General features: G+C 34.5%; 1 protein-coding gene across 1 annotated transcript in view; it reads right to left on the bottom strand.

Annotated features, from left to right (window-relative positions):
* Positions 1-26,094, bottom strand: part of col14a1a (collagen, type XIV, alpha 1a) — a 169,112-nt gene that overhangs the window by 70,008 nt on the left and 73,010 nt on the right. Inside the window, 8 exon segments of the mRNA XM_051131522.1 lie at positions 1,626-1,765; positions 5,236-5,310; positions 5,547-5,693; positions 11,394-11,510; positions 18,945-19,094; positions 22,790-22,912; positions 25,139-25,192; positions 25,195-25,273. Coding sequence (XP_050987479.1) covers positions 1,626-1,765; positions 5,236-5,310; positions 5,547-5,693; positions 11,394-11,510; positions 18,945-19,094; positions 22,790-22,912; positions 25,139-25,192; positions 25,195-25,273 — 885 coding nt within the window.

Here is a 26,094-nt window from a genome sequence, read left to right as displayed (position 1 = left end):
CCAGAATACACAGAGTTCAAGGAGAGCAAGGCAAGACCAGCGTTTGAGAATAAAAAGTATTTAAATTGCATTTTTTTAATGAAAATAACTGATCGTCTCGCTAGATGAGACCCTTCTTCCTCGTCTGGGATCGTTTACAACCAAATTTGGAAATTTAAAGCCACATTTAAACAGCATGTTGGAAGTTCAAAATCGGGGCACCATATCAGTTCATTATATGGAGAAAAATGCAGAAATGTTTTTCTTAAAAAACAATTTCTTTACGACTGAAGAAAGAAAGACATGAACATCTTGCATGACAAGGGGGTGAGTACATTAGATGTGAATCTTTGTTTTGGAAGTGGACTTTTAATATTTATCGAATACTGAATGTACTGAATGTGCACTTCTAATCAAATATTTTATTTTGAAGTAAATTTCATTGTTTTGATATTTTGTTGTACTTTAAAGAAGTACACTTACTTTGATGTGTTTACTAACATACTACAACATGTAAAGTACTTGGTTGTAATTTTGACTACAGTGTGTTATTTGTTGTTACATTTAACTTGGATTGTTAATATATTTTAATGTAAAAATGCTTTAAAGTCCCACTTAAGTGAGCCAAAAAAGCACAAGTTCAGCTAATTGCATTTAATGTCAATTTAAACTACAATACATTGACAGTAGATTTAATTACTACTGGAGTGTAGTTTCTGAAAACATTACATTCAGTTTGCATAGTTCACCTAAAAATAAAAAAACTCACTGGAAATGTACTCATGCCATCAAAGGTCATCCAAGATAAGTTTCTTTCTGCACTGGAATAGATTTAAGGAATTTAGCTTTTATACCACTTGCTCACCAGTGCATCCTCTGCAGTGAATGGGTGCCGTCAAAATAAGAGTCCATACAGCCGATAAAAACATCACAATAATCCACAAATAAGACACACTACAGTCCATCAATTAACATCTGTGTTTGTAAGAAACAAACCTGTAGCTTTTGGACAAAAATTTGAGTCCATAATCCATTATGTTTCTTCCTCCTGTAAATGGTGACTGATCTGTGCATATTTCTCTCCTGATTCAGACAAGATGACTTTTTCATTGAAAAAAGCAATTTAATGGATAAAACATGCAGCTTTTCACTTCACAAGATGTTATTTGATGGACTGGAGTCATGTGGATTACTTCTGGATTATTTTGATGTTTTTATTAGTTGTTTGGACTCTTATTCTGACGACACCCATTCACTACAGAGGATCCAACGGTAAGCAAGTGATGTAAAGCTAAATTTTTCTAAATTTGTTGATTTCTGAGAAAGAAATAATCTCATCTACATTTTGGATGGCCTGAGGGAGAGTAAATTGTCAGCAAATGTTTAATTTTTAGGTAAAGTATTGTTTTAAGAATATTCTTAAACATATTAAGTATATAATTTCATGTAATTACTGTTTTTAAATATGCTGAAGTGTACTTTTTTTAAAGGAGAGCAACTTGAGCAAAATTTCACATAGTTTTGCTTTTAGCTCAGGATGATAGTCATTTGTTTTCCATTAAAAATTTTGAAATGTTATACAATGTAAACACATAAAAACAAGATGAAGTAGACTGAATCTGACAAACATTTCACGTGCAGCATACCTGTGTTCCCTCGGGGCCAATCACATCAAGCGCGCCAGTTGTGCTGTACAGGAAACGGATGATCTTCTGAAAGTTGTCATCTCCGATACTCCAGGAGCCGTCTACAAGGAAGGCCAGGTCTGCCTTGGCTGCTTTGCAAACTGAGAGAGAAATTTTAAAAGACAGAGCAAGAGAGAGAGAGAGAGAAAGGAGAGAGAGAGAGGAAGCAGGTGAAAAATCACTAGCTAAAATAAGAAATTCTCATTACTGTGTAAGCGCTGCAGTACAACAGATGTCAAATGATTCCAAACACTTCCCCTTCTCACTGACAGGATCTCCATCACAGCTAGCTGGATAAAACAAGGAGGCTTAATTAATTCCCAGATACCTCTGCTATACTCTCTGCCAGACTGTTGCTTTGCAGGATTTAGGGCTAAACACATACACTGTCTGTAACCTAAAACTGTGCTTCATCTGGTAACCTCTAAATGAACAGTTTTTCTTCAAGTCAAAAATATTATTTAATTACTGAAATCAATCTTAATACATTAGGTTATATCAATGAATAATATGTAAACAAATCTACTTTTAAGTATTGAATGCTACATACTTACTATAGTAAAAACTGCTAATTATGCATCATTACAAGCAACAAACCCTGACCAGACCCTAACCCTAAGTCCATGCTATCCACCTTATTTTTCAGTGTGGAAGTAAACTGTGTTGTGGTAATGTGTGAGACTTCCCGTTCATAAGACGTACAGAAATGACGAGGAATAACAAAGTTCAGTAAAACTGTTCGGTAAAACTGTTTGCACCCCTGTTGAAAAAAACAGCATATGCTGGTTAGGTAGGTTTCGATGCTGGGATTTATGCTGGTCCTTTGCTGGTTTATGCTGGTCCTTAGCTGGTCATGTGCTGGTCCAGGACCAGCTTAAACCAGCTAAGGACCAGCAAAGAGCCAGAATAAACAAGCAAAGGACCAGCGTAAACCAGCTAAGGACCAGCTTAAGCCAGCATCCCAGCATCAAAACCTACCTAACCATCATATGCTGTTTTTTTCAGCAGGGACTACAAACCATTGTTTTCATAATTAAGAATGAAACGAGATGAATAAAGTTTGGTGACAAAAGTTTTAAAACCCAGCTAGCACATGTACGTCTGCAAGATGTCTGTTAAAGATCTCTTGATCTGGAAAGCATCTGCTATGTACAAACGTCTGCCAAACGTCTGTAAGATGTCAGTTTTACATACATTCTAAATCATAAACATCTTAAAGACATTTAATAGATGTCTATTTGACATCTGATAGGAAACATCCAATAGACGTATTGCAGATGAGAAAACTACGTCTTGCAGATGTAAATACAGACGTCAAATAGATGTCTCCGAGATATACGCGTGCTATTAGGGAAACTTGAACTAGTTGTAAAGTTTAAAGTTTTAATGTTTTCAGAAAAACAGATTTGTAGGCTGCTTATGTCATAAAGAAGATCTTATTTTAGAATATTAACAGCTATTAATTTGACCATTATTCTTAGTTAAGCGTAAATTGTTGTAATATGCTTATGACTCGTGAATGTAATGCTCAGTTAACTGAAATAAACCAGGCTTGATGATGTATGCAGCCTGCAAATGTGACCTTCGGAGGATTCAGCCTTCGTCTTAAGAATTAGTCCATGGTTTCTAACATGATTAGCATGTTGCTAGCATGTTTCTAGCATGATTAACCTCTTACAAGCATGTTTTTGCATGATTAGCATGTTGTTAGCAAGTTACTAACATGATTAGAAGAATAACAAGCTGGTTTAGCAAAATAACAGTTAAAACCAGCTAAAACCAACTGATTTGGGAAAACAAAAGTTAAAACCAACTAAAACCAGCTGATTCAACAAAAAAGACAGAAAAAAACAAGCTAGCCAAAAAAAAAGCCAGCCTAAACAGGTTGTTTAGACTTAGCTGGTTTAAGCTGAAAGTAACTGGTTTAAGCTTGCTTAGGTCTCCCTGGGTAAGTCCCTGGGTAAGTAAGCTAAGACCACCCAAAAAGTGGCCAAAGCCAGCCTGGGAGACCAGCCAAAGGAGCTTTTTTTTTGTTTTTTTTTTCCTCAGTAGGGAGTTGTTAAGCTTCACTATAGCAATAGACAGCTTAAATATGCCATAAGTCTCATTGTACAAAAGTTTTTAACCCTTCAATGAAAGTCTATGGTGTTTTGGGGTGGTTTTGATAGTCTTGTTTTAGAAAAAACATAAGTTGCATCAGTTAGAAAATATGTAGCAACTGAAGGTCTGACCCAAGTTTGGTGGTTGAAGTTTAAATTGCGAAGTTTTTAAAGCTCTAGGAGGAGATATTGACTCAATTTTGGCTCAGAAGAAGAATACGCTAAAATAGCAGATCAGTGCTATTAAGTGCAACTTAATAATATGGCGAGACACACCAGTTTGCAATATCAAGAAGCAAAACAAGATGTTTTGTCCAGCTAAAAATGGCTGGACGCGGATGAGACCGGAAGCCAAACCTGCAAAATTTACAAATGGCCATGACTGCTCTTACGGCAAAAATAAGGATACTGTATTTATTATTCAGTACTTATTTGTGTAATTGCACTGTAACATCATTATCTTAAAATAAAGTTGTAACCTCAAAGTCTTACTGTACTTTTACACAATCAAAAGCGTTCAGAGCATTTCATCGGTTGGACAATTCTGACTGAACTGTCGCTGTTTTGAGTCTAAACAAGATTGGCACTGAACAAGACACCTTGTCTGCGAATAAACTAAAAGAATCAGGCATTGTGCTCGTAAACAACTTGAATGAACTGGCAAATCTCATTAGTGTACAAATTGGGGCATCTCATTCAGTTTGTCAATCTCATTCAGAACAAAAAAGATAAATGGGTTGTTTCGGTCATGAACAACTTTGTGAATTGTAACGAACTGGTGGAGTGATTCAATGATTCATAATAACCAAAAAAAAAAAAAAATGCTCCCTTATAGCCATTGAATGCCAGCTACTATTTTTTTAAAGATTAATTCAATGCTTTTTTGCATTTAATTTATTAAAAATGACATTTTCAGTGTTAAAGAAGATTACAAATATTTAAAATCAATCCTTATCTTTCAAACTTACTATTAAACTCTCATTTTGCTTTCATGAGATTTTTAGGTAACAAATGTTTCCTTTTTTACCAAGTGACTTGACTTCAATAAGAGTAATGTGTACCATGCAAGGCAATGCATTCAGGCGACTACCCAAAGGCCCAGAGATGAAGCCATATAAACGTAACAAATAAATCTAAGGAAGCATTCGGTTTCAGGCCAAGAAATTGCTCTGGTGTTATTTTATGATGCATTAAAGACCATAAGAAACAATGAAACAATCTAAGTTGGAAATGAGGGATCTCAAAAAGATCTACATAAGAAGGTTAAATAAATTCTGCGTACTTTTATCAGGTGTGTTGGGAAGATTCAGACATATTTATTGAGTGTGCAGTGGCTTCGAGAATAAGAAAAGGTTAGCTGTCAGCAGAGATGTACGTTAGTGAAAGGTCACACAACACATAGGGACAGAGCCAACAAACAGGGAAAAACAATGGCAGACAGGCCAGTTTTTTTTCCCACACTGGTGTCCTACCTTCTTTGGCTGGAGGGATGGTGGGAGGAGGGATCGTGGTGGGTGGTGCGGTTGGTGGCTGGGTGGGTACTGGAGCTACAGAAACAACAAAACAATACATAAACCAGAGCAGGGCCTGGCTGTCTTCATTTTATTGCACACACAATCAGATGTGTGATCTCAGTGGAAACCAAATTGTAAAAGAAAAGGACACACTGGTCTACAGTTACATTTATTTTACAATAAAAAATATGACGTAAACCCTGATTAAAAGTCTATAGTGTTATATATTATCATTAAATATATATATATAGTTATAAGAGTGTATTTACCAGTAGTCGCCATGGTGGTGACGGCAGGACCTTCTGTGTCCTGTAAAAGAGTATAGACGCTGATCTTGTACTGGGTGTTGGGGGAAAGATTGAAGAAGCACTGTCTGGATGTACCGCCACCAAGCCTCACTTCCTCTTTCTCATCGCCTGCGAAAAAGTTAAAACAGCAGGACTGGCGTTCAAGCAACAATCAAAGCCAAATAAAAAGCAATCACAAAAGCTTTCTCAAGCAAACAATTGTGCTAATTAATCAGACAGTACCATTCAAGTCCTCAGGCTATAAACAAAGCCTGAAGTTGAAGAAGTGACAGAAGTGACATCACAGCAGCTTGAACAAGTGTTGTTATTTTTAACAGGCATATGTTGTTGTTCACAAACTGTTTTTTTAAATGCAAGAAACTATGAGTAAATTATGTTTTAGGAAATGCAATACTCGGGAATGGAAAAATAAAAAAAGGTTATTGTGACTTTTTATCTCACAATTCTGGTGATGGCAAAGAGGAAACTAAAAACACGCCAACAGACGAGACAGAACAGGTTACTTCTGGTATGAAACAAGGTTTCAGCTTTAAAATTGTGTAATTTTTTAAGAAATTCAAACAATAAAGACCGTTTTGTGGCTCTTTAATGTATTGTGACAGATCAGTGCCTTATTAGATCAATGACACGTGAACCGATCGTCTTTTCTTGTTTACTTAAACACTTAAAACAAACATGAATGAACATCAGAACGTATTTTATTTCAACCACGGAAAGACCTCAATACACATACTATTTTAAGTTTAAGTCTACTGAAGTTAATCTACTCTAATGTCTGATTTGTTTGTTGCACAGAATGGTGTATTCGACGTTATGATCGTCTGTCAATCAAGGTGTTTGCGAAGGGCCAATTCTGAATTTTTCTCACAAATGTGAGTTTGCATCTCGTTATTTTGACTTTTTTCTTGTGACTCTGGCTTTTTTTTTGCAGAACTGTGAGATCTAAACTCGCAATAGCAAGATATAAAATTTGAATTATGATATAAAAATGTGCAATTCTGACTTTTTTTCTCACAAATGTGAATTTGTATCTCAATTGTGACTTTTCTCACTATTGCGACTTTTTATCTTACAATTCTGACCTTTTCTCACAAATGTGAAACAAACTTGCAATTTTGACTTTTTTCTCTCAAATGTGAGTTTGTATCTCGCAATTCTGACATTTTTTTGCAGAATTTTATGATACAAACTCACAATTCAGATATTTTTCTCTATATTTCAACTGCGGCTTTTTTATCTCAGTTCTGAATTCTGATTTTTTTTTCTCAGATCTGTGTGATACACATTTGCAATTCTGACTTTTTTTCTCAGAATTGTGAGATAAAAACTCATAATTCTGACTTTTAACTCGCTTTATATCTCGCAATTCTGACCTTTTTTTCTCAGAATTGTGAGATTTAAACTCGCAATTGTAAGAAATAAAGTCAGAATTATTAAATAAAAACTTACAATTCTGATTTTTTTTCTCAGAAATGCATTTCTATCTTGGAATTCTGACTTTTTATCTCACAATTCTGACTTTTTTTTTCCCAGAACTAAGATCTAAACTCACAATAGTGAGACATAAAGTTTGAATTATGATATAAAAAATGTGCATTTCTGACTTTTTTCCTCCCAAATGTGAATTTGTATTTCAATTTTGACTTTTAACTCGCAATTGCGAGTTTATATCTCACAAATTCTGACATTTTTTTCTCAGAATTGTGAGATCTAAACTCGAAATTGCAAAAATAAAGTCAGAATTATGAGATAACAACTTGCAATTCAAGACTTTTTTTTGTAAATATAAATTTGTATATCGCAAATGTCTTTCTATCTCAGAATTCTGACTTTTTATCTCACAATTCTGACTTTTTTCAGGTTTGTGTGATACAAACTCACAATTCTGACTTTTTTTCTCTGAATTTTGAGATATAAACTTACAATTGTGAGAACTAAAGTCTCACAACTGAGATATCACAATTGAGTTATGAGATAAAAACCTTGCAATTCTGACTTTTTTTCTCGCAAATGTGTGTTTGTATATCGCAATTGTGACTTTTTTAGAAAAATTGTGATACAAACTCACAATTCTGACTTTTAACTGGCAATTTTATATCTCGCAAATTCTGACTTTTTTCTTCTCAGAATTGCAAGATCTAAACTCGAAATTGCAAGAAATAAAGTCAGAATTATGAGATAACTGGCAATTCTGACTTTTTTTGTAAATGTGAATTTGTATCTTGGAATTCTGACTTTTTATCTCACAATTCTGACTTTTTTCTCACTTTTGTGAGATATAAACTCGCAATAGTGAGATATAAAGTTAGAATTATGAAATAAAAACGTGCAGTTCTGACTTTTTTTCTCACAAATGTGAATTTGTATCTCAATTCTGACTTTTAACTCGCAATTGCGAGTTTATATCTCGCAAATTCTGACATTTTTTTCTCAGAATTGTGAGATAAAAACTTTTTGTAAATGTGAATTTGTATATCGCAAATGTCTTTCTATCTTCTGTCTTCTGACTTTTTATCTCACAACTCTGACTTTTTTCTCATGTTTGTGTGATACAAACTCGCAATTCTGACTTTTTTTCTCAGAATTGTGAGATATAATCTCGCAATTGCAAGAAATAACGTCAGAGTTATGAGATAAAAACTCACTTTTTTTTTGCAAATGTGAGTTTGTATTCACAATTCTGACTTTATTTTTCAAAGAATTGTGATACAAACTCACAATTCTGACTTTTTTCTCGCTAATGTGAGTTTGTATATCAAAATTCTGACTTTTTTCTGGCAATAGCAACTTTAGATCTCGCAATTCTGAAATAAAGTCAGAATTACGAGACAAAAACTCAATTTCTCGCAAATGTGAGTTTGTATATCAAAATTCTGACTTTTTTTCTCAGAAATGTGCAATACGAACTCACAATTCTGAATTTATTCTCACAAATGTAAGTCTGTATCTTGGAATTCTTAGAATGAGTGAGATACAAATTCACAATTCTGACTTTTTTTTTCTCTATCAATTGCAAGAAGTCAGAATTATTACATAAAAAATGCGCAATTCTGACTTCATTACTCGCAATTGTGAGTTTATATCTCACAATTCTAAGAGAAAAGGTCAAAACTGTGAGATGAAAAGTCGCAATTACCTTTATTTTTTCATTCAGTGGTGGAAACAGGCATCCATACAGATTCCAGGATACAAGGTAGCAGAACTGCTATTTATGACCTTCATAACTGTAATTATTCTCCAAAGCTGAGAAAATGGCCAGTGCTTGTGCTCAGGAAAGGTAACCTTGCATTCAACACACAGAGTTCAACAGAAAGGTCTTTATTCGCTTTAATCGGAGGCTGAAGACTGCAGGGAAATGGGTGAACTGTGATATACAATATATATACAGTATTTTTTTTTTTATTAATTTCACTTTCTTTTCTTTTTAAATGTGAAGGTGGTCTCACTGACGCCGGCTCTTTTTCTTTCAGGTTTTCTCTCATTCTACATATCTATCCATCGATCTCTTTGTTTTGTTTGTGATGGTAGACATTAATATCCAGCTTGACTTGGATCATACATCTTAATTTGTCTGCTATTAAACAGCTGCGTCTATGGGGAATACAAATGGCTGGGCTGTTCAGAAACAGTATTATATCACTATTAAATAAGAAAAAAACAGGAAAAAGGTTTTCTTTAATAAGATATTTCCCAAAGCACCTTCTTTTCAACCATGAGCTTAAAAAAAGTCTCTGGAGTGCATTATGCAAAAATTGAGATTTATTAAGCCATTTTCTTTGCATTTTCCAATAACAATGTGGACTGCATAAACTGGGATGTGATAAGATCAACGATATTCCCTTGCTCAGACATTCTTTGATTGTGGAGCTGATCAAACAATGGGATGTGACATTTGCCTATTACATTCCCGCTTTATGGAAAAGTAGCTGGCAAGTGCTCCGGCTCAGCTCAGTAAACATCTATCCTCCTTTAAGCGTTTGTTTCAACAGACTGCACTTCTCAGTCCAGTCACATCTCTGGCACAAGCAGGACAGTTCCTCCCCTTCCTCACATTTGCACGCAGGAACGCTTCACTTCACCATGAGCGCTCGGTGCTGAAGAATCACATGTCTGGCTGAAATTCCACAGCCAAATTCTCCATATGAGTAAGATGGAAAAAAAATGAATCCGCTGTTCCTACTGGTTACCAAAGTTTGGATATTATTTGACCAGAGGAAGTCCAAAGGGAAAGCAGCGGGGATCTTAGTACTGCAAAATACACATATATTCACATTTAGTCTTTCCGCACACTTCAGCAGTAGTTTTAATATATTTATGTGCGCATAGTTTACATGACTAGGGTAATAAAGTGTCTGTTATTCTTCAAATATAACTCCACCACTTCAACAAAAATCCTTTTAATTTGGAAAAATAGATTGAAATAGCTTTAAACTATTATATTATATTATATTATATTATATTATATTATATTATATTATAGATTTAATTATTATTTTAGATATTTTTTGTTACCTTACCCAGATTGGTTTTAACACTGTCTAAAGAACTTTTAAAAAGTTATTTATATATTTACTTACTTTTTACTGTCTTATATTATGTATTTATATTATATTATATTATATTATATTATATTATATTATATTATATGTTAGATTTCATTTCTACTTTAGATATTTTTTGTCCCCTTCCTAGACTTGTTTAATATCCTATAAAGAACTTTAAAAAAGTTTTCTTTATTTATTTATTTTCAATTAATTCAGTATTTGCTTTATGTAATTTTTATTTTTTTATGTCTTTCAAGACAAAAAAGACTCTTAAGCTCACCAAGGCTGCAGTTAAGTGAGCAATGTGAAATATTATTATAATATGAAATAATATTTGTTTTCTTTTTGAATATATATTAAGATGGAATTCATTCCTGTTTTGCCATTCTCCATGGGTCACATGATCCTACAGAAATCATTCTAATATGCTGATTTGTAACTCAAGAAACATGTCTTATTATTATTAATGTTGAAAGCATTTATGCAGCGGCATAATATTTTTAATTTAATGCGCTCTTGCTGAATAAAAGTATTAATTTAAAAAAGTAGTTATTGGTAATTATTTTAAAGGTTAAAACAAGATTATATCTCAGCAATGGCAGAAAAGCAGGAATCTGAAGATCAGATTTGTACTTATTATTTTTAGATTATGATCTGAAAGTCATTATCAACTATATTTGAGAGTTTCATTTTCAGGGTTTAACTGTCAAAAACAAACTGAAAATTAACTAAAGGTTCTCACATCTCTTTTATACTCCTGACTCCTGTGTCTCTTTGAGAACTGCAATGACTGTCATTCATATACTTCATACGCACACGCTCACATGCTGGGGCTTCAGGCAGGATCTGGTTTTAATAGCATTACTGAGCTGGTAGCCATCTGAGCAGTCACACGCTGGAAGTGGAACAGAAGATTTCCAGGATTGCGAGATAAGCTGGGCCGGTGAGGTATCAGGCAGGAATAAGGAAAGCAATGACGGGAAAAGGGCTTTTGACTCTGCTGTTTTAAATTTGAATCGAAACCATGTCACACGCCAGCAGAGCAATATGCATACAATAAAAGAGTTTTGTTGAACAGCCCAGAGGCTCAGAGGTCTGTGCTGAAATGAGCCATAATATCCCATTACCTCGGAAACTGAAATTTAACAAAACTGAAATTTATGTCAATACTGCAAAACAGGAAGCCATCTTATGGCTTTGTTCTGCAATGCATTAACAATGTGTTTGACTTCTGAGTGTGTGTGTGGATGTGTGTATCACTCACCGAGCAGCGACTCAATGACGACTCTGTAGAGGGTGGCGTGGCGGTGAGGTTGCCACTGGGCGCACATGCTGCTACTGAGCACCTGGTACGTGCTGAGATTGTTCACCCCCAGGAACACTGTGAGAGGAAGAAGAAAACAGATATATGTAAAAAAAAGAAAAACATATGATAGGATAAAATATGTAAATATACACAATGCAGTACTGATATACAATGACAAAAATCGAATTTTAAATAAAGATCTTTATTCTTTTGTCCAATTAAAACGGTTCACTACAGTGTTTTGAAAGAGGCACATTATTCTATGTGTGGACATCATTTCAGCTGAAGTAGGAAGACAGGGTGGGTCATATCGAGCAGACTGACCCCTTTTTTAAATAGCCAATAGCGTTTTGTTTGTATCACAGCTTGAGCCAGAGCTGTTCGGTCTTCAGATTCAAAATGAAACTGTTACCAAAGCAAAACAGTGAGGATGTGTAGTCTAAAAAGTGATATTTTTTCTACTCATCAGTGCTGTTTGTCTAGCAGTTTCTCCTCCCAATCTCATCCACATCGCTATAAAATATAGCATTCTGTGTAGAATTCAAATGGATCAAATACAGTACGTTGTATGATCTGCGCCAACTCACGCATATGATCCACTCTGTGGTATCATGTCTCATTGGAAAGCAAATTTATACTGTCTGAATTGTTCCTTATCCCCTATATAGTGCACCACATGCCATTCATCGTACAGAAAATACTAACTCTGTGAACAAGTGACTGATTTCAGTCACAGCGTCTGTTTATAGTGTAGGTGGCGAGATGCTTCGGAGTCTAGAGAACTTTTGATTGGACAGAAAGTTTGATGAAAAGCTGAAGCTCAGGGTGATGTCATCAAAATCGTTGATTCATATTGGCAGAAGTGAGAGACTGTAACTTTTGATTGTTTATGTCTTGTAAATGAGAATTTTGTCATTGTTTTGGAGGACACTCATTATGGATAACCTTAAGGCTAACATATTTATAAAAAACAATTTGTTGAGTCAAATTAAAATAATTTGTAACCTGGCTGCCTTAAAATTTTAAGTTCAGTCAACTCAAAAAAAGTTTATTCAACTTGAAATGTTAAATTATACTAAGTGACAACTTAGATATTTGAGTTGAATCAACTTAAAATTTTAAGGCAGCTGGGTTACTTACCCATCTGTTAAGTTTAGCAAACACAAATATCTAAGTTGTTACTTAGTACAACTTAACATTTCAAGTTGAATAAACTTATTTTAGTTGACTGAACATAACATTTTAAGGCAGCAGGCTAACAAATTATTTTAAGCTGACTCAACAACTTCTTTCAAATCGGCCACTGATTTAATGGTGGCTGATCAGAACAAAACTCAGTGACTCACAGACCCCAAAGATCTGAGAGTCAAACAGGCCTTTGGGGTCTATCAAAGAGTCAAACAGCCTCACAGAGTTTCATTCCAATCAGCCTCCGTTAACCTTGTCTAATTGGTGCTCAAACTTCATTGGCCAACGGCAGCCATATTTTTCTTAGATTTTTTTTTTGCCAATATAGATATGCCAATATCCCCATAGACACTTGTGGCTGTTTGGACCAAGACCGCACACACCGATTTTCATGTTGATAGGACAAATGGTTGCCTAGTTATAGCCATTTTTATGTTTTTTCCCTCTTATAGCACCACCAAGTGGCCAATCTCTCAGCTTGAGCTCTTACATAATTGTGCTGAGCTTGGCGAAGATATCTCATTCCATTCAGGGATTTTACTAAAAGTGGCCCTGCCCCCTTCAACTTTTTTTGATAATTATTGATATTCACTCTCCAGAGAATCTTTTTCCTCGGGTTTGGTTCCGATCGGGCAAAAATCCTAGGAAAAACCTAGTTTGTAAAAGCAGGTTTTGTAAAAAATGCAAACTACCCGAAGATTTCGCCACAATTGTTTTGTCCAGCATGAGCCAAGGATTCCAACGACATAAGACAATTGAGCCTGCAACTGATGGTTTCAGGAGTTATGAGCAATTTCATACGTTTGATCGCTGTAGCGCCCCATCAGGCTGATTGGGGCAAGCCTCGGTCATGTTGTAGACGGTGTGAGTACTACCATCCCTCCAAGTTCCGAGTATAAGGGGTTTTATATGAATCTCTGCAACCACCTTTCCTAATTACGTGCTAGTTAGCAAGTTACACTGCTAAATGTGCTAAATGCGGCTAAAATAAACAGGCTCGTCACTCCACAGTGGAAAGAGAGGGGCGGGGCGAGCAGAGCTCATTTGCATTTAAAGGAACAATCCATTAGAATGGGATGATTTTTGCAGAGCTTATTTTGACAATGTCAAAAAGGGTGTTGTTTTACACAACCATTAAGAATTTTTAACCAAAGTATATTATAAACTTTTCATTAAGACCCTAAAGAATCATATCAACTTGTGGAAAATGGGCATCCGATGACCCCTTTAAATACACTATCATTCAAACATTTGTGATCAGTTATTTTATTTTATTTTCATTTAATTTTTACTTTTTCCAATTATCAAAGAACATTGAAAAAAGTATCACATTTTAAAAATATTACTCTAGAGCTGTTTTTTAACATCAATAATAAGAATTGATAATTTGATTAAATAAATACAGGCTTTCAAAAACATAAAAAAATATAACAGACCCCACACTTCTGAACAGTAGTGTACTAAACCTGAATGAAAGCTTTGAAATGTACTCGTTGGTGTGATGTGAGATGGAAGCCTTGATCGTTGCCTCTCTAATGTAGTCTAATGTTCTGAAATGAAAAGCAGCACATGTATTACAGTAATGGCTAATGAGGCATAGGGTAGTCATCGGCTCCTTTGCACTGCAGGCTATGGGGTAAAACCTGTAGGCTTCACTTCTCTCGAAACCAGCACCCTATTTCAGATCTCCTCAGATTTCTGTGCGATACTCTTTAAATACTGCAAGTCAGGCAAAACTAATGGCTAGAAAAACACATCTGAGAGGAAAGCAAGAGCTTCAGACAGTATACTTAACAAAAATGCCCTCCACTTAAAAGCCACAAATGGCCTTAACCATTTCTTTCTTTATTTTCTTTTTTCTCTTTGTGCAAACCACACAAAATGTGCTGTATGAAAGAAAACTCATTTAAAAGCCAAAAAAATAGGCTTATTTTGGAATTATCACGTTTTTGGTCAGCAAAACACAAGCCCAAGCCACAACACATGGTCCACATTAGTCGCACAAAACAATACTCATCTTCGAAGCTTGTAGTATTTGGAACACAAACACAATTGTGGCCATGTCGCAATAAACTCCCACGCATTTTATACGCCAAAAGTTGTGGCGAACCCGAATTCTGCTTATACTGGAAAAGTTCCATGTGGTGGGACACTGTCCTCCTTTGAGCCGTGATATGAGAGCTAGATCCTAAAAAGGAACTACTTATGCAATCTAGCTGTCCATTGAAATTCACGCTACATAACGGAACAACATGTCAGTCGCGTTTGAGACTCAGAGATTTTAGATTAAAATGGAAACTGTGCACAAAACATATGGTGCACAGTGGTGGTGATTTCGTTTAAGGTTTTGAATAATGCATGTGACAAGCTTTCCTCCTTATATAAACTATTTTAATGAACTATATGCATGCAAAAAGGGCCTCTGGCTGATAGTACTAATACAAGGAGGTGGAAATCCATTATTGTGCATTCAATTATTCAAAGGTCAAACAGAAAACGTATGAAAAATTGATGGACTCCATAGAGCAGACGGTATGCAGATGTCATCGTGTTGGGTGAGACAATATAGAGAGGTTCCTCAGAGAGCCATGGAGTGTGAAAGGAATTATCATCTAGAAGATGAGATTGACTGGAAGTCCTTTAGCATGTTTTGTCCGTGCTTAATGGCACTATCGGGGTGTCATAACATCTGTGACATGAGCTGTCATGCTCATTTAAACTAAGACGGCATGTGCCCCTTTAGATGTGTGAGCCAAGTGGATTCTGAATGCAATTTCCAAAAAAGTGTATGTGGTATAAATTTATAGTAATAATGCAAGCAAGATTATGGAAGGTAAAAAGTGCTGTGGCAGAAAAAAACAAAAACAAATATTACATAAATTATAATACACACGATACATTTTGACATACTATTTTGCATAATTAAATGTTTTGTCTTCTACTATGACCACTTGAATAGGATTTATTATGTTTTTCCACATAATATATATATTTTTTGTTTGCTCATGTGTTTTTTTTTTTTTTTGCACTGAGTGAAGCAGCACTGCCACAAGTGACCCCTAAAAATAGGCATGACACCCTTGGCAATGTGTCAGACTCTTTGTGTCAGTTGTCTTTAGCCTTTAGTCAATTGTCTCTAGCTACATTCTGCTGAGTCATTACTAATCTAATTTGAAGGAAACTGTGTGTGCATGTAAAATACTTGTATAGTAATTGTACTTGATAATTATATGTGACCCATGCTGGCAAAATTAGCTGGAATGCACATTAATTTTGAGCTACAGGCTAAAAAAGTTTTAAAAAATGTCAGTTTTGGTCAAACTTGAGGGTTTCACAAAATTGAGTTCATTTAAGGGACAGTTCACTCAGAAATGAAAATCCCGTAAGACCTTCGTTTGTCTTCAGAACACAAATGAAGATATTTTTGATAAAATCTGAGAGCTAGTAAGAACGGTAGAAAGAACATCTTTAAAATAGTCCATGTGACACCTATGGAGGGTCAGAAAACTCTTTGATTTCATCAAAAATATCTTCATTTGTGTTCCAAAGATGAATAAAAGTCTTATGATTTTGGAACAAAATGGGTGAGTAATTTTCATTTTTGGGTGAGCTATCCCTTTAAGGTCTTGTCTAGTGATTCCTGCTTGCTTCTTGACAACTTGTGTTTCTCCTCTGCACAAGTTTGGTATAGTTGTACAGCGCAGCATTCCATCTTTGTGAATATTCATAGGGAGTTCTCAATGGCATGAGTCTCAACCAGTGAAAAGTGATGTTCAAACCCATGCTGATGTATACAAAATGATTGCGCTGACTGACACAACTGAAGTATGCATATAAACGCATCTTTCAGACAGCGTGTGTTCCTGATATACAAATACACACAGAATTACAGGATTTAAAAATATCTGTCTTGGCGGGTATTTACGCAAACATAATCTGTTACGTCTTAAGTGAACATTTGTTTAACTGTTGGGGAAAATTTTCAATTTGAAAATCAGGGTAATTGTAACTTATTTTGTCTTCTGAGAAACATGTAAGTCTTCTGGAGCTTCTAAATGACAATGCTAAAAAAAAAAAAAAAAAAAATGAAATTTAGGCAAAATACGAAAAATGTACATCTTCATTCTGTTCAAAACTTTACACCCCTGGCTCTTAACGCATCGTTTTTCCTTTGAAGCATCAGTGAGCCTTTGAACTTTCTGTAATAGTTCCATATGAGTCCCTCAGTTGTCCTCAGTGTCAAAAGATGCATCTCAGAATCACACAGTCATTGTTAGAAAGGGTTAAAATACACAAAAATGCTGAAAAACCACAGAATTTTTGGGAACTGAAGGATTTTTCTGAAGAACAGCGGGCAGTTTGACTGTTCAGGACAAACAAGGGACTCATAAATAACAACAACAAAAAAAGCTGTGGATCATTCAGGTAACAACAGAGTATTAAGAATCAAGTGTATGTAAACTTTTGAACAGGGTCATTTTTATAAATTCAGCTATTATTTTCTCTTGTGGACTATATGTAAATGCCTTTTATGTGAAATATCTTATTCAGGTCAGTACTAAATAAAAATATAACATGCATTTTGTATGATCCCTCTTATTTTGGTAAAATAATTAACATTTTGCAGATTCTGCAAGGTGTATGTAAACTTTTGACTTCAACTGTAGGGCGTCTGTCCCATTAATGTTAATGCCGCTCTTGACTGAACTGCTTTTGTAGTTTTACTAATCAGTTTATTTGTAATTAATACACTAAAGTGACTTTTACATTTGATAAGCCTATTTCTTGTACGTACTTAAATGCTTCTGTTAAAAGTAAGATGAAAACTGTAATGCACTTTCTTAAATTTGTTCTACAGTTTATTCGCATCTTTGTTCTAATTTTTAATAATAATGATACAATAAAATAGCTGTACTTTAATTATTAATAGAGTAATTACTGAGAAAAGAAGTGGAAGAAAAGATGCAATGTTGCGGGGTGATTTTGCTTTGGAACCTTCAGAAAACTTTAACTCAGTTTTTCTCAAAATTGACTTTGCTGTCAACTTCAAACGGGCATAGCTCAGTCATTTTTTGCTCACAAATCATTTATGATTTTGAAGTTTTAATAATGGAGATTGTGAAAATAAAAACTCATTTTTGAAAATGTCCTCATTGTGACTCATTTTGCCAGCACAGGTCACATATTTAAGTATTATTTGCACTTTAATGGACATATTTAATGGATAAACTTTTACATGTAGAACTTCAGTATATTTGTCAGGACTTGACATTTACTTTTTTCCCAAATTGGGAGCTCATATGCTCCCAATTTGAAAAATTTAGGACTGGATAAATAACTTACAAAACACACAATCTGTTTTTTTTTAAAGATTTCTGCTTCAAACTATATTCATTTAATTATAAAACAATATGTTAAACATTGAATTAAAAGCCAGATAAAGTCTACTGAGTAGATAATGAGAAAATTTGGACTGAATTAATTGTTTTGAAAAGTTTTGCAACATTAACTTTAAAATTAAAATAAAAGAAAAAGTAATTTAAAAAAGACTTAACTTTAAATTACATCTCTTAAATACATCTTAATTTCACTATTCATCTTTGATCTATTTTGGCATAAGCTACATAAAAAAGTAACATTCATACTTTAACTTACATAAAATATCTCAGTATTGTTCACAGACAGATATTGTATATAATATGTCTTTGCTTCCTGTTATTTTTTTTATATAAGAAATGTTTTTTATGTGCTATCACTTTGTCAGTTGGGTGTTGTAAGCATCGTGCCTGTTTATCTGACTAGTCTGAAACAAGACGGTGGTGAGAGATATTGGGATGGTGACACCACGGTGCTCTGATGGATGGCCTCAGTACTTGCTGAGAAAACATAATCTGTTTGCTTTTTGATGAGAATCACTAAAACAGGTATTACTTTGTGATGTACCTGGTGATATCAAATTTATATGCAAAGGACTGTCATTACTGGAGCTGTCTGTCTGAATGTTGATATATGTGTAGCTGGCTGCCTATCAAAGAGCACCTTCAGGTTTTATTAACAGACAAAAGGGACCGTTCGAGCTAGTCCGCTTACAAAGCGATATTATCGCTGTTGCATATTATCATGGAAAAGAAACAGTATTAGCAAGGACGATCACACAGGGGGCAAATTACAACTATGAATCTGATGTGATGGTGCAGCAAATGATGGTGGGCTGTTGGGAGTAGCGTATAGGTCTCACGCTGGGTATGACAATTCTAGATGCGTGCAGATTTGTGTGTACTGGGTAATTGTGTTTAGGTGTGTATTTGTGCGGAGACTCACATGTTTTGCCATTGCCGGTGAGGGGTTGGCTGGAGCCGGTGGTGTAGGAGGCGATGACCTGAACGCTGTACTCCGTGTCACTCAACAGATTGAGGATCAGCAGGGTGTTCACATCATCCCCGACAAACGTCTCAAGAGCCGGACCTGACACTGCGCACAGAGCGAGACGAGAGCTGAAAACAATCAGAGTAACCTTGCAGAAAATAATGTGAATAAAATAAAAGTTAATTATTTAAAGGGCCGGTATTAGACACGCTTTTAGCTTTTTGCCCTGGAAGCACACTTATTATGTTAGTAAAGTTGTAATTTAATTTTAAATCAGTTATTTTTACTATTGTTTTCATTAAAAATTGTGATTGTGAAAGACAGTAGCTTGATTTTTTAAACGAAGTTAAAATTTAGTCATTTTCATGTTGTTCCTGCTTGACTGACATTTTTCTCTAAAACACAAAATGCAATACAATTTTAAGTATTTATTATTTTGCACAGCGAATGGGGTCTGAGATTTTAAGGTCCACAAGGTAAGGCTGGTTGGTTGGTTTTTAGTGTTAATGAAAGTGTCGTACACTGCCGTTCAAAAGTTTTGGAACCTGTGCTACTTTATCAGGATTCTTTGATGAATAAAAAGTTAAAAAGAACAGCATTTATTAAAAATAGAAATCTTTTCTAACAATATAAGCTTTTACTATCACTTTTTATCAGTTTAACACATCCTTGCTGAATAAAAGTATTAATTTCTTTCAAAGAAAGAAAAAAAGAAAAAGTTTACTTTAAACAATAGTGTATATTGTTATAAAAGATTTCTGTTTTAAATAAATATTGTTCTTTTAACTTTTCATTCATCAAAAAATCCTAAAAAAAAGTATCACAGGTTCCAAAAAAATTAAGCAGCACAACTGTTTGCAACACTGATAATATATCAGCATATTAGAATGATTTATGCAAGATTATGTGATCACAGGAACAACTGTATAAACTGTACAAGTATAAAATTTATATATTTCACAATATTACAGTTTTTTCTGTTTTTTATTTAAATAAACACAGCTTTGATGAGCAGAAAAGACTTCTGTAAAAACATACTGATCCCAAACTTTAGAACGGCAGTATATGTTCACCAAAACTGCATTTATTTGATCAAAAATACAGTAAAAACAGTAATATTCTAAAATGTTATTACAATTTAACATTATAGTTTTCTTTTTAATATATTTTAAAATAGAATTCATTTATGTTATGGTGCAGCTGAATTTTCAGCACATGATCCTTCAGAAATCACTCTAATACGATTTGGTGCTCAAGAAACATTTGTTATCAATGTTGAAAACAGTTGTTCTGCTTAATATTTTTGTGAAAACCGTGATTCTTTTTTCTAGGATGGACCTTACTGACCCCATACGTTGTATATGCGCTATATTTCAAATCTTCTAAATGGTACAATTTTTGTCTGTTCCTTACACAATTTACATTATTATTCATTGGAAATTTTCCCTTCAAATAAGCCAGCCGGATCACTGAGTTATTGAGTTAGCAAGAACTTAGTTGAACTCAAGCTCGATTCATAAATGAATCAATCATACAGGTTTGTGAACTGGATCGACTGAGTCACTGAAAAGATCTGACTATAAAGCAAATGATTTATGTCGGTGAACTATCCGTTTAATTCTGAACAACCTGTTTTTGCAGCTCAATAAATGTTCTGAGTGGACTGGAAAGGGAGATTGGGCTGTGAATGTCTAAGTATGTCTGTTTTATTTAGTACATTACATTTTTGTTAATTATTTTACAATTTATATTCCTTTAAGCCAAGGTTGTTTTTCAACCTTTTTACAGTATAAGAACAAACTCTGTAAACTAAAGTGCTGTTTTCTATCCCTCACATACTAAACGTCTATACATATGAAGCCTCTCTACACAAACATCACAGACTAAACTAAAAAAAGACACAGGAAAATAATGGGTGGATTTCACAGACACTTACAATCACAGCACTACACTATAACAATCACAAAGACTGGGAAAACTAGATCTGAAACGAAATAAGAACAAGTAAACCCTCCCTTCAACAAGACACACCGACACAGGGAAAATGAGCTCTGGACAGTAGAAATGACCGGTGGTGGGATGAATTATTAGCAGCTGTTGAGAGCAGTTTGGAAAGGCATTAAATGTAGGTGGAGAAGCTATTTCTCTCCACCACAGATGGGAGTTTAAGATCATAATAATAGAATAAAGGAATTTATTGGGCTGGACTTTAGTGGAAAACAGAGAAGCGTGATATTTTTCCCTCTGGTGTGCTGCAGCCACATTAGAGCTTCTGTTTACAGTCGAATCTCAGACTGCAGATGGAAGAACAGTCATAATCAGAGCAGCAGACGTGGAGACAGTATCTCCACCTACATTTAGTGCCCTTTCAAACAAGCTGCTAATAATCCGTCTATATATGTCTCCAGAGTCTTAAGACTTTTTTTGCTAAAGTTATATGCATACCTCATGTATGTCTGGAATCAAATGCTGAATTATGCAGCAGCTTTACATGGGATTGCACAGACATCCATACCAGACATGAGCAGAGAGACTGTGGAGGGTTAGGATATCTGTCTGTGTGTGTATGGTTCAGGTATACCCTACGAAGAGGTTGCGCTAGACTTTAACATCGTTCGTCATTTTGAAGGACAGGGTCGTAATAATTCTGTCATAATCTAACCTAACCCTAACCGTAGTGTTTAAAAACAACAAAATATGCTGGTTAAAAAAAAAATAGATTTCTCGATTTTAATAGATTCTCATTTTAATGAACCAATATCGATTCTTAAATTATAATCAAACTTTTGGTCTATGCTGTGTTCAGCAGATGAATGAACAGTACATAGTGTGTCTTCCTTCCAATAAATAGCAATACACTCTTTAAAATAAAGGTGCTTCACGATGCCATTGAAGAACGTTTTTTGTCTAAATGGTTCCATAAAGAACCTTTAATATTTGAAGAACCTTTCTGTTTCACAAAAGGTTCTTTGTGGCAAAAGAAGGTTCTTTAGATTATAAAAAGGTAAGAAAGAGATGGTTCTTTAAAGAACCTTTGACTGAATGGTTCTTTGTGGAACCAAAAAAGTTTCTTCTATGGCATCGCTGTGAAGCACCCTTTAAAGCACCTATATTTTTAAGAGTGTAGGCCAGGGTTTGTGTTACTTTTTAAATGAAACAGTCTCAGATTTCAAATGTCCATTTCATTAGGAAATTCAAGCAATAAATACCGTTTTGGTGCTCTTTAATGTGGCATGACAGATCATTGTAGCTTCTGTGTACTCGCCTGTGCGTAATCAAACGCATTGGAAAACATTTGTGACAGTTTCATTTTTGTTCTGGATCCCCTGCTCTGCTGCCAGATTGGAGTGCACTCCCCACCAACTGGACAGGGGTGGGATTGCAGCTAGAACTGACAATAGATCACCCTCAGTGTAATCTGTCAAAATGATGGACGGCCTTCAGATTTTTCTGTCACTGATTAAAAAAATTTGTTCAATGATGGAGAATTTTCGGTTACACAACCTCTGACCCTACGTTACGAGGTAGGGTCCCCACAAAGATGGCAGTATCCAAAATCCTTGTCTCTGTTGGGACATTTTTTGGTCCCAGTGAGGAAAAAAGCTTATAAATCTCACAGAATGAAGTTTCTTGTGAATCTAAAACTGAAAAAAGTTTCCTGTGAGGGGTAGGTTTAGGGGTAGGGTTGGGGTAAGGGGTTAGAAAATTCAGTTTGTACAGTATAAAAACCATTACAGCCATGTAATGTCCCCATAAAACATGGAAACCCAACATGTGTGTCTCTGCGTGTGTGTACATACCAGAGATGGGCTGGTAGATGACTCTGTAACCCATAGTGGGGAACTGAGGGCCGTCCCAGCTGATGCGGAAGCGATTATACCATTCATCAGACACCCTGAGGTTACTGGGTCCAGAAAGTGCCACTTACCAATCAAAAGAGAGAAGATCATTATTAGTATTTGCAATGTGGTCATTTAATGTCAGTGACTGGTCAGTTGAACTTTATATAAACATATGTGATTTGAATTGCACAACATGCTACACGGCTGTTCAGAAGTTTGGGATTAGTATGATTTTTAATGTTTTTTAAAGAAGTCTCTTATGTTCTGCAAAGTTCCATTTGATCAAAAACACAGAAAATAAATTGCAGTTTAAAAAAACATTTTTATATTTTAATATACTTTGAAATATAATTTAATTCTGTGATGCAAAGCTGAATTTTCAGCATCATTACTCCAGTGTTCAGTGTCACATGATCCTTCAGAAATCATTCTAATATGCTGATTTATGATCAATGTTGGAAACAGTTGTGATGCTTAATATTTTTTTAAAACCTGTATTTCTTTTTCAGGATTCTTTGATGAATAAAAAGTTAAAAAGAACAGCATTTATTCAAAATAGAAATCTTTTCTAAAAATTTAAGTCTTTACTATCACTTTTTTTTTAATCAATTTAACACATCCTTGCTGAATAAAAGTATTGATTTCTTTCAAAGAAAAAAAAATTAGAAAGAAAGAAAGAAAAATACTGACAAACTTTGAAAGGCAGTGTATATTGTTACAAAATATTTCTATTTTAAATAAATGCTGCTTGTTTGAACATTTTATTTATCAAAGAATCCTTAAAAAAGTATCACAGGTTCAAAAATAAAATAATAAATAAAAAAATAAATAAAATAAAATGAAATAAAATAAAATAAAATAAAATAGTGATCATTTTTTAGGGTTCTTTGATGAACAGAAAGTTCAAAAAATTATTTATTTTAAACATTTTTTTTGTAACAATGTAAACGTTTTTACCGTCACTTTTGGTTAAATTGCTGTATCTTTGCTAAATAAATGCATTCATTTCTTTCAATAAATAAGTAAATACATACATACATACATACACCTTACAAACCCCAAACTTTAGTATTGTAAATTCATTAATTAATACATTAAGAACTTTTTTGTTTGTTTTTTTACTAATTTACTACTGTAGTTCTACCCTGAATTCTCAGCATTCTCTTATAAAACTCTCTGTTTTCACATAATTACCACTCCTCCGCAGAGAATATCACCCCACTCATAATTAATTCAACCTCAACCTCAATCAGAAACAAGGGCAAAGGTTTTCCAAGACAACTAGCAGACACCAGATCTCAAGTTCAGTGTGAGGTGACATTAGCATCTCTAATCAGACACTGGGCTGTAATTTGAAGGTGATCACTGGGAGAAACTTGTAGACAATCAATCCCATCAGAGGGAAGCAGGCGGGTTTGATCAGTTCATTAAAGTAGGAACATCAGGGCAGGAATAGATAAGATTTATCATGCTTATTAATAGGTAAAATCAATATAATTTAATCTGCTAAAGTATGTGTTTCATTGACTGACCATCTAACATAATAAACTGCATCTCAGTGCAGTGATGAGGATCTATTTTCAGCTCATAAGCGCTTTATCTGGTACATAAAACAATCAGGTATGCGATTCACAAGTCAATGAGGAAAACAGTAAGAGCTGAACACTAATACTATGCAGATTTAGAATTGATAGTCAAAAGATGTCCCATATAAACAAAACTAGTTAACTTGGGGTTACATTTTAGTTGTAAGCTTAAGAAAGCGGGTATGTTTTTAACATGTAATTAGTTAGATTAGAATCAAATCTGCCTCAGGTATTGCCAAGTTCATCACTGCTTTAAGGTCAAATTAATTAACTCAGTGAAATCACTAACTAACACAGAACTAAATGAGATCATGCTCCTGTTAATATAGACTGGCATAGTGCTGCATTTTCACTTGGTTTATTAAATCGGGATTAAAAATTCATTTATTCCAGGAATTGAACCCAGGTCGTTCTACATAACTAGACACTAAATATTTCTAATGCTGCATAAGAACATGCTAAACATTTAGTAAGTGTGAACTGTTGACGTCTTTAATATTTTAAATTAGCTATGCAGGGATGTGTGTTAATGAAGTGTTAATTTTATGATTTGTAAAATACACCAAAGAGAGCTAGGACACAAGTCAAAACTAATACTATATAATTATGCCAAAGTAATATGTAATTAGCATAACTGCATCTGTTTTTAAAGGGTTTGAGAAGTATCCATATTGTATTACATTTATTATGACTCCAGCAGCATTTGTTCATTCACACTCACGCGTTTTGCCGATCGAGGTCTTGGATAGAGCTGTGGACTCTCCATCTGCATAAAAGGGGTCACTGTGATCTTGTACCTCGTGTCTGAGAGGAGAGGTTGCAGGATCACGCTTCTTCTGTTTCCCAAGACCAACACCTGGAGAAGAGCAGAATATTCAATAGCAGACAAAGCATGGTGTGGGTGTGAATGCGTTTTGCTTTCTCTGTGAGGACCAAATGTCCTTGAGGTCTCTGTGAGGGAACCAGATTCATAATGGAAGTAAAACTTTACAAATGTATAAATCAGAAATGATGAATGATTAGTATTAGGGTCAGTATATAATTATTTTAATTAGCTTCATTTAGAGTAATGGAAAGACCCATTATCATACAGTATAAAAACAAATGTCTGTGCACATACAAAGCTATGGAAAAAGTAAGTACACTCCAGAAGGTTTTGTCTTTTCTTTCAATATTTGTGGGCATATCAATACTGGAACTTCATTTGGACAACATCAATGAAAGAAGGTGGTATAATTCAACAAATAATACAAATTTTACTGTGAAATTTTTATCCAAAATCACAATCACAATTCTGACTTTTTTTCTCACAATTCTGAGAAATTCTTTTTTTCTCAGAATTGTATGATATAACCTCGCAAATATGAGTTATAAAGTTATAAAGTCCAGAAAAAAGACATGATATGTTCTCAGAATTGTGAGTTTATAGTATCTTACAATTCTGACTTAATACCTCACATTTACTAAACTTACAATTCTGAGAAAAAAAGTTAGAATTGTGAGTTTATATCTTGGAATTCTGACTTTATTTCTCAGAATTGCAACTTTAAGTCTTGCAATTCTGACTTTACAACTCGCAATTGCGAAATTGTTTATATCCCACAATTCCGACTTCATTTCTCAGAATTCTTAGTTTATATCTTACAATTCTGACTTTATAACTTGCAATTGTGTTTT

Source organism: Labeo rohita, chromosome 16 (assembly GCF_022985175.1).
Source record: "Labeo rohita strain BAU-BD-2019 chromosome 16, IGBB_LRoh.1.0, whole genome shotgun sequence".
Lineage (NCBI taxonomy): Eukaryota > Metazoa > Chordata > Actinopteri > Cypriniformes > Cyprinidae > Labeo > Labeo rohita.
Note: the sequence above shows the minus strand (reverse complement) of the source record. Positions and strands in the feature narration are given on the sequence as shown.